We start from the raw sequence: 9,969 nt of genomic DNA on the forward strand, positions 1-9,969 counted from the left end.
GGTCAAATCCCAGACCTCCTGGAGCCAACAGGGAACTGGGGAAGCCATCATTCAACATCCCGACAGGGGGCGAGCCTTGAGAGTATTGTCTGCACTGAAATGTGTCTTCAGGGCCTGTTTGCCAACACACAGTACTTAGGTGAATCGACAGGCGGAAAATGTCAGCAGAGAAAGTGCAAAATGGTGGTCAAAGAACCTCCCACTATCTATCCCTAAGCAAGTGAAAGGCAATGCCACGCCCCCTCCAAACCTCAGCCTCCTCTGGCTTGAGAGACTCACTTTTTGGGTAATCCCCTGTGACATCATGGGAACAGAGGTGGTTTATTTAAGACCAGCCAGCGTGTGTCCAGGGAGCTGCCCCAGGACAGAAACCTCCCAAGACAGCAGTCACCATCAAAAACACAGGTGAAGCTGTGAGCTCTTTGCTTTTCTATCCGGGTAAGTCTATAGGGATCATTTTCCTCTCAGGGCTTAAATTCCTTAAATGGAATTGTATCATGTCTCTTAGCAAAGGACAACAAACAGAAAGCGTTCTTTTCTACATATGCATCCCAGGAGAGATAGACTTCAGCCGTTCGTTTTAAAAGGATTTTTATCCTGTGTTTGGTCTGTTTCGGTTTGTTTCTGGGTTTGGGGGTGGTGGTGGCTTTTTGTTGTTGTTTTGAGACAGACTCTTCCTGTGTACCCCTAAGTTGTTTCAGGCTCCTCAGTTCTGGGTTTGCAGGTGTGAACCACTATACCCAGCCTCTGGTTAGGGGTTTAACAATCCATGTGTGTGTGTGTGTGTTGAGATAGGTCTCTCTACCCAGCCCTTACTGTCCTGGATCTCACTATATAGACCAGACTGGTCCAGAACTCACAGAGATCGCAGCTCTGCCTGTGGAGTGCTCTGAGTAAAGGCCTGTGCCACCATGCCTGGCCCTTGTCCCTTCTACTTCAAAACTTGTTTTGCCTCTGTGTGTATGTAGGTGCACTGAGTACGTGCAATGCCTGTGGAGGACAGAAGAGGGCGTCAGGTTCCCTGGGACTGGAGTCGCAGATGGTTGTAAGTGGCCTTGTTGGTTGCTAAAACTCAAACCCTGGTCCTCCGGAAGAGCAGCCGGAACTTTTAACTAATGAGCCTACTAGCACCACCTCCTACCAGTTCCCCCTTTTAACCTAGAGGTCAGTCCTCTCTTCCTCCAAAGGAACTGAGTAAATACCATCAGTTTTGCAAGCCACACCGACTGTGCTGGGCCCACTCTGGTCTGCCATCACAGCACATGAAAATCATCCCAGACGCCTTCTACACAGTCATGGAGTAATGTCGTGTGCCAATAAAACTTTATTGTCAGGCTGGAACGGTTAGGAACACTGACTGTTCTTCCAGAGGTCCTGAGTTCGATTCCCAGCAACCACATGGCGGCTCACAACCATCTGAAATGGGGATCCAATACCCTTTTCTGGTATGTGTCAAGAAAGAGTGACACTATATTCACATATATGAAATAAATAAATCTTTTAAAAAAAACAAAAAAAAGAAAACCTTTATTGTTTGGAACAGACCACAGCTGGATTTGACCTCCTGTACTGTGTCAACGTCAGGTCACTGTGGATGGCGTCCGAGGTCTTGTTGGAGCTCCAGCCCTCTAACCGAAGCCTGCAGGCCCCTGCCAACATTACCTCCTGCGAGAGTGCCCTAGAAGACTGGGACCTGCTGTATCGGGTGCTGCCAGGGTTCGTCATCACTATCTGCTTCTTTGGCCTCTTGGGGAACCTTTTAGTCTTGTCCTTCTTCCTTTTGCCTTGGCGACAGTGGTGGTGGCAGCAACGACAGAGGCAGCAGCGCTTAACCATAGCGGAAATCTACCTGGCTAACTTGGCGGCTTCCGATCTGGTGTTTGTCCTGGGCCTGCCCTTCTGGGCAGAGAACATCGGGAACCGTTTCAACTGGCCCTTCGGAACTGACCTCTGCCGGGTGGTCAGCGGGGTCATCAAGGCCAACCTGTTTGTCAGCATCTTCCTGGTGGTGGCTATCAGTCAGGACCGCTACAGGCTCCTGGTATACCCCATGACCAGCTGGGGGTACCGGCGGCGACGGCAAGCCCAAGCTACGTGCCTGCTCATCTGGGTAGCCGGGGGTCTCTTGAGCATCCCCACATTCCTTCTACGCTCTGTTAAAGTCGTCCCCGATCTGAACGTCTCTGCCTGCATCCTGCTTTTCCCCCACGAGGCTTGGCACTTTGCAAGGATGGTGGAGTTGAACGTTTTGGGTTTCCTCCTCCCCGTGACTGCTATCATCTTCTTCAACTATCACATCCTGGCCTCCCTGAGAGGACAGAAGGAGGCCAGCAGGACTAGGTGTGGGGGTCCCAAGGGCAGCAAGACGACGGGGCTGATCCTCACACTGGTAGCCTCCTTCCTGGTCTGCTGGTGCCCTTACCACTTCTTCGCTTTCCTGGATTTCCTGGTCCAGGTAAGAGTGATCCAGGACTGCTCCTGGAAGGAGATCACAGACCTGGGCCTGCAGCTCGCCAACTTCTTTGCCTTTGTCAACAGCTGCTTGAACCCACTGATTTATGTCTTCGCAGGCCGGCTCCTTAAGACCAGGGTTCTGGGGACTTTATAAATGATGCAACCGAGAAGCCTCATGCCCATGTGGCCCAACAGGAAGGGACTCTTCCAATTATCCTGCTGGAATTCAAACAGCAGGGAGCCAAGAAGCCTGGCTTCTTGACCAACCATCTCTGGTATCATAAAGACCATCTGGTCAGCTGACCCACAGCCCACAAAGATACCCAGGGAAAGTTATTAGCAGGGTAGTCGGGACCTTGAAGGGCAATTACTAGGGCTCTGGAGATTAGGCTGATCCTGAAGTTTTTCGGGACAGAGGGAGAAGCATAGCCACAGCGGTTCTTTTAAGAGGGGATTTAGGAGGGCTGGAATGCATGTGGACAGAAGCAGAGGTCAGAGTGTGGTGAGGAAGGCGCCACCAGCCGAGGACAGCAGGCACCCTGAGAGGCTGGAAAAGAAAGAACACAGGCAGACATCCTCTCTGAAACCTCCAGGAAAGACCAGCTTGGCCAACGTGCCGATGCCAGCCCTGCCCCCCAGGACTGTGAGAGAGTAAAGCTGCACTCTGATTTGCCAAGTTTGTGGTTATTGCTACGGCAGTGGTGGGGAACTTGTGTGAGTACCTGACCCCCGGCAAGCGTCTGCTGTTTGACGCGTCCACTCACCCAGACCTTCCTAGGCTAACGTGAGGTGAGGTGGCTGCAGACCCTGTCCGCAAGGAACTTGTAGAGCTCTAAGTAACCCCGAGTCAGAACAGGGAGCTCCCAGGGAACGGGCCAGCTCCTCCCTCAGCTCCATGTAGGGTAGACGCTGGGGCCCATGGAGACAGACAGGAAGAGCTAAGTTCCCACCCAATCCCTGCAGTACGGGGAAGGACCAGGCTGCTGCCTGGAGTTCGCAGGAATATTACCAAATGCTGGAGCCTCCATCCAATCTCTCTGTGGCCTCAAGGATCCAGCAGGGACCCTCCCAGAACCTCTGCCTCCAAAGAGCTCTGGATAGGACACAAGAGAGTGTCACAGGACAGGAGAAGCAGCCATCCAGGTGATAGGATGGGTATGAGGGCACAGGGCAGTGGGGGCTGGCTGGGACAGGTGGAGAGGTCTTCTGGGCAGAGACATAGCCTGGCTTTGAAAAAGCTAGCAGTTGGTCAAGCAAAAATAGGGAAAGAGCATTGTCTTAGTCAGGGTTTCTATTCCTGCACAAACATTGTGACCACAAAGCAAGTTGGGGAGGAAAGGGTTTATTCAGCTTACACTTCCTGATTGCTGTTCATCACCAAAGGAAGTCAGGACTGGAACTCAAGCAGGGCAGGAAGCAGGAGCTGATGCAGAAGCCATGGAGGGATGCTGCTTACTGGCTTGCTTCCCCTGGCTGCTCAGCTTGCTCCCTTATAGAACCCAGGACCACCAGCCCAGGGACAGCACCACCCACAATGGACCCTCCCACCCTTGATCGCTAATTGAGAAAATGCCCTCACAGCTGGATCTCATGGAGGCATTTCCTCAAGGGAGGCTCCTTCCTCTGTGATGACTCCAGCTTGTGTCAAATTGACACACAAACCAGGCAGTACAGGCATAGTCCAGAAAGAAGCACCAAGTTAGATGCAGAACAGCGTTCCCAAGTTAGGAGGGAAGAGTTGGAGGAGAGGCAAGCAGATCACAGAGGCAGGGGTTGGAGGAGAAAAGACCGGTTGTGTGACTTCCATGCCCACCAACAAACAGAGCTCACAGAGCCGAAGGGCATTCTGGGGCTCCAGGGAGCCCCCCTGAATGCACCGAGCATGGTTCTGTGGTGGGAACTGGTACTTTGCAGGCACCACTAGGCAGCCAGATTGTGCTGGGTTTGGATTTCGGCAGATAGACTGTCATGGTTCTGGGAGGCTGAGGGCATCAGCCAGCCTGTGGGGAATGGGCTGAGGGGTGGAAGGAAGCAAGTCTGGGTGGTACATAGTCAGCTTCCCTCACGGTGACATAATACCTGGAAATGTCAGCATAACAGAGAACGTTTGTCTCCACTCACAGCTTTAGAGGTTGTGGGTTAGGGACAGCACAGAGCATCTTGGCAGGGGTGCATGGTGCAGGAGGAGGAGCAAAGGCAGACAGGGTCCCAATATGTCCTCTAAGGGCACACCCCCATGACCTAACCTCCTAAACATCCTACCACCTCCCAGGAGCATCATGGGCTGGTCAAGCCTGTGCTCTGCGGGCCTCTGGGGGACACTGCAGATCCAAACACTAGGAGGCAGTGGGGGAGTGACATCAGAACGGGGAAAAGATGATGCTGTGGGAACGTCCGAACCAGCGTGCAACAGAATACAAGGGTGTCCTCCTGCAACAGAATACAAGGGTGTCCTCAAACATCCCGGCAGGAGAGCTGTCCCAGGGGTGACAAAGACAAGCATGGCACTGGGGCAGGGCTGGGGTAGGGGGGATGAAGGATAGTGAAGGAGATAAGGAATAAAGACTCAAAGAATTGCACAGGTGGAGGTGGATGGCCCCCCAGATCTGTCATCAGGGAAGACCCTGCAAGGCCTGAGGAAGAAGAGAGCCGAGGGTCAAGGTCAGTGTCCAGGGATGGGGAAGGCACAATGGTCAGTCATTCAGGATGCATGGGAGATGGGGGATAGGTATCTGTCACATCTGCACAGAAGGGGTTAGTGGTCACAGAACAGTCCAAACAGTGTGATGGTTTGTATATGCTCTGCCCAGGGAGCAGCACTATTAGAAGGTGTGGTCTTGTTGGAGTAGGTGTGGCAGCGTGGGCATGGGCTTTAAGACCCTCATCCTAGCCGCCTGGAAGTCAGTATTCTGCTAGCAGCCTTCAGATGAAAATGTTGAACTCTCAACTCCTGCACCAGGTCTGCCTGGATGCTGGTTCCCGCCTTGATGTTAACCTCAACCTGTAAGCCAGCCCCCAGGTAAATGTTGTCCTTATAAGAGTTACCTTGGTCATGGTGTCTGTTCACAGCAGCAAAACCCTAAGACACACAGTTTCACACAATCACTGAAAAGTAGCCCAGTGTTCCTGGAACCTGGCCATGGATCCATCAGGCTAGGTCCCCAGAACCTTGGTGATCACTCTATGGCCATTTCCCTAGCTTAATGTTTTCCTGGAGATGTAATGTGGTCTGGACATTCCAGTGAATCCAGCCTGCTTGTGTGTCTACGTTGAACCCCAGGGATTTAGACAATGCTTTTGAATTTGTTGCTGAAATCCCACCTAAGAGTGGAGAGCTCCAGTTTGTATAAACAGTGTGTTTGTCCAGTCAGCAGGTGGTCTAGCCTCTGGCCACTATTATTGGCACTGAGAACTCTGCAAGAGTGAACAAGAGGGGGGCATTCCAGGTGCCCTCAGGATGATCCTCAGGGGCTCCCTGGGTCAAAGATACCTTGTGGCAGTATACTGAGTGGCAGTATACTGAGAACAGTGTCTTCCCACAAATGTCACACATACCTGGCTGCTTCAGGAGACTGAATTTGCCATCTCTGATATAGTTCAGTGCCTTGATTTATAGTCTAGGGTGCTGGACCAGTGTGCCTGCCTGGAATGGGTGGAATGAGTCCGATGAGGACCACAGCATCCTGTGAGCAATGTGGGATTAAGAGTTATCTTGTATCCTCTTGACTCCCTGGTGGGGTCTGTTACTTTATGTCAACTTCCAAGGGAGGAGATCCAGGAACCTGGCACATGCCTCAAGGGCAGGGGCTGAATGTGCCTGCTGGTCTGACTTCCATGCCGGTGTGAGTTCCAGGCCCCAGACCAAGGCTCTGAAGCAAAGGCAGGAGGTGGCAAGACTAGGGGGCAGGCCATTGACACAGCACCAGTGTCTCCTCCAATGCAGAGACCAGAACACAAACGTATTTTTAATGCCCAGGTGTGTGTACACTTGTGTGAGTGTATGTGCATATACGTGGGTTGTCATGTGTGCACAAGTATACGTGCGTGTGCACAGGTACATGTGGATTCAAGAGATCAAACTCGCCATCTCTTTTGAGAAAGGTCCTCTCGTTAACCTGGAACTCAACAGTTAGGGTAGGCTGGTTGGCCAGGGATGCCCAAGCATCCTCCTCTCTCTGCCTACTCAGTGCTTGCATCACAAGTTCGGGCCCAGGCATGGCAGTTTTACATGGGTGCTGGGCTTAACCTCAGGTCCTGGTGCTAGCCAGTCAAGCACTTGACTGAGGTAGTCCTCTGGCCCTGAACACCCTTCCTTCTCAACTTGCACAAATGGAACCAATGGCTGATAGAACACTTCCTGGAGTTTACCAAAAGCCTTCCAACCTTAAAGAGGGAGCTGGCATGTGGACCTTGAAAACCCTGCTCACAGACCTGCAGGTCTTGGTAGACACAAGAAACCCTGTAAGGCAGACACCTGATTTATGGGGCCACATAAAAGGCCTGGAGTCCGGCTCTGCAGTGGGGTGGCAGTGGCAGAGCCACACAGGAAGGCTGCTGTGTTCCTCTGTCCAGCTGCAGGCGAGAGGCTGGCCTCGGTTCAGAACAAGTGCTGGAGAAGAAAGAACTATTTTCAGCTCCCGTAGGTCTGGTGACTGGCTCTGCTGGCACATTTCACTTAGGACTGGGCTCAGTCACACTTGGGCTACCAACACCGATGTGAACAGGGGTCCCCCACATCTCACAGGAACTCCCACTTTCTCCCTTAGAGGGGCCGAGTCCAGAGGTACAGCTTTCCCCTCGGGGTCCTGCCACCTTCTGGACCTGCTTACGTTTGGTCCTCTGAACAGATAAGGAGATAGGCTCTCGGTCACAAAGAACAACCCTCACCCTATACATAATGGGACTGACCAGGGCTAAGCCCCCTCCAAATCCTAGCCCTGGAGGGCGCCTCCATGTTGCAATGGCCAAGACAGCTTCTTGTCTTCTGTAGATGAATTATTTGGTGGGAAAGTCCCCCCTCAGACCCCCTCCACACCACTCCCGTGGTGTCCCCCAGAGGCCTAGGGACCAGACTGAGGCTATGCTGATGCCTTGGTTACAATTCAGCTGGTCTCTGAACACCTTAGTTCCTTCCCACCAATAGAACTGCTGTTCCCTTTATAGCCTGGGTCTAGTCACCCTAACAAGGAAGGCATTTCATCTTCAATAAGCCACTGAACAATAGTGAACGTAAGAATAGGAGATGTCTCCAGTATGGCCACAGTGAGAGGGGGAATGACGAGGCCAGTGATTATCCACAGGAAGGGGTAGAATATCTAAGCAGCTCTGGTCAGGGGGTGGCCCTTCCTATCACTGTCTCAGCTCCAGTCTCTCTGTTAAGGTGGCCTGACAAGCTGTCAGAGCTGTGTGACGTCTTTCTGGGAGGCAAATCCTCCTCTGACTAGCACCAGGCTTCAGCCTTTTCCTTGCCTTGCAGGAATCCATGAAGGGGTGAAGCCACAGTTTAGGAGTGTCCCGGCACACAAGCTCGTGCAGTTGTCTCAGTTTCAGATCACAGCACCAAACTTTTGAGTGTTTTTCTGGCCAGTGATGGTGGGCGGGAGAGCCTTGCTCCTCAGCCTTCTGTGATAGCCATTCCTGTTGCTCCCTCAGTTCAGAGAGAGTGGTCTTCTCACTTGGCATTTGGCAATGGGAAATGAGCCCATGCCATGGAAGGTTCAAGGTCACAGAACTCCATGTTTTTCTGTTACAGCCAACATGGAAACCTTGTATTAAGATGGTTCATCCCTGGGTTCGGTTCCCAGCTCCGGAAAAAAAAAAAAAAAAAAAAAAAAGAAAAGGAAGATGGTTCGTAAAGATCTGGCCAGGCAATGGTGGTACACGCCTTTAATCCAAGCACTTGGGAGGCAGGGGCAGGCTGATCTCTATGAGTTCCAGGCAAGCTCTTACCAGAGCCGGGCTCTTAGATAACCCAACCTCCAGGACTGTACAAAACGAAGTGTCTTGGAGCAGTGAGGTTGCTCAGTGCTGAAAAAGCCATTTGCCACCAAAACTGATGACCTGTGTTTGATCCTAGGACCCCTACAGAGTGGAAGGGGAAAAATGACTTTTGCAAGTTGTTCTCACATCCGTGTGTGTCTATTTGAAAAAGACAAATATCTTTTACATTTTATATACTTTTCTTTGTAAATGTCTCAGTCTTGACAGCTTGGCTATAGTCACAGGAAACATATTTAATTATGTTTATTACAGTGAACTTAAATTCCAAACACCAGGTCATCTTCTACTGTTTAAATTTTGAGGCACCCTCAGATTGGCCTTAAACTTGGGACTCAGCTCCTACCTCCTGAGCGGGTATGGTTGAAGTCTCGCGGCTTCTGATTGAGAGTTACACAGCACTCTTATATGGAGTCAGGGTGTTATAAGGTCAATCTGCATCCTGGGCCTCTGTGCATACAGCAGCACCGGGAGCAACCCACCCTCTAGAATACACACACACACACACACAGTACACATGTATGCACGCCCTCATGCACATACACAAATGAGTGAGACATTAAATAAATAATGGGCTGGAGAGGTGTCTCAGCGGTTAAGAGCACTGATTGCTCTTCCAGAGGTCCTGAGTTCAATTCCCAGCAACCACATGGTGGCTCCCAACCATCTGTAATGGGATCTGCTGCCCTCTTCTGGCATGAAGGTATATAAGCAGATGCAGATGCAGACAGATGTACATAAATCTTTAAACAAAATGCATTGTTCATCGTGATTTATCTTGATTCCTGGTACCCCTTACAAATTTTGTGTGCCAGACAAGTGACTCTGCTAACCCCAACTCCATCGTGAGAGGAATGTTGATGAGGCACTCACCTGCCTCTCCAGGAGAGCAGCAGATTAGTGTGTGCACACTTCCCTCGGATTGGATACCAGCCACAGCACTAAGGAAAACAAACAATGCTCACCTGAACACAACGAATCCTGTGCTTTCTTTTTCTTTCTTTTTCTTTCGGAGCTGGGGACCGAACCCAGGGCCTTGTGCTTGCTAGGCAAGCGCTCTACCGCTGAGCTAAATCCCCAACCCAAGAATCCTGTGCTTTAAGCTCCAAACTGCCCTCTGAGCCTGTCTATGAGTGTGCTAGGATGCGACCAGCCTGGGGTTCTCAGGGACACGTAGGTCCATTTTACTCATTATTGCTACGTCCGCTGGTGTGTCCACACACCAGTACACACGTGAAGAGGCTCGGGTGGAGGTCAGAGGACAACTTTCCGGTCCCTCCTTCTGCCATGGGCTCTGGGGGCTGAATTTGGGCTGTCAGGTTTTGGCAGCAAGTGCCTTTACCCACTGAGCCAGTGTGCTGGAGCGACATTCTTTAAATCCTTACTTGAAGCAAACCTCGACTTAATCACAAGCACTTTTGAGGATTTTCTCAAGCCTCCCTGTGCACAGGTCCATGTCTTACCAGGTAAAAGGGGCCACACTAAAGGGATCAATTTCCATTTGACAGCATGGCGCCC

The 9,969-nt window shown here is 51.4% G+C and overlaps 1 protein-coding gene across 2 annotated transcripts; it reads left to right on the plus strand.

Moving 5' to 3' along the window:
• The first annotated feature begins 284 nt into the window (after nt 1-284).
• Bdkrb1 (bradykinin receptor B1) lies at nt 285-3,128 on the plus strand. 2 transcript variants are annotated; one of them, XM_087554878.1, is made up of 2 exons: nt 285-438; nt 1,585-3,128. In XM_087554878.1, the coding sequence occupies exon 2, from the start codon at nt 1,595-1,597 to the stop codon at nt 2,606-2,608; it is 1,014 nt and encodes a 337-aa protein (XP_087411004.1). In that variant the 5' UTR covers nt 285-438; nt 1,585-1,594; the 3' UTR covers nt 2,609-3,128. The 2 variants fall into 2 exon arrangements, with proteins under 2 accessions (XP_087411004.1, NP_110478.1); NM_030851.1 differs by having other exon boundaries at nt 351-438; nt 1,544-2,767.
• Nucleotides 3,129-9,969: the final 6,841 nt, after the last annotated feature.

Source organism: Rattus norvegicus, chromosome 6 (genome assembly GCF_021556685.1).
Source record: "Rattus norvegicus strain SHRSP/BbbUtx chromosome 6, alternate assembly SHRSP_T2T, whole genome shotgun sequence".
In the NCBI taxonomy this organism is placed as follows: domain Eukaryota; kingdom Metazoa; phylum Chordata; class Mammalia; order Rodentia; family Muridae; genus Rattus; species Rattus norvegicus.

Bases quoted from the DNA above. Each gene is read 5' to 3' on its own strand.
- Bdkrb1 (XM_087554878.1), top strand. From the start codon at position 1,595: ATGGCGTCCGAGGTCTTGTTGGAGCTCCAGCCCTCTAACCGAAGCCTG.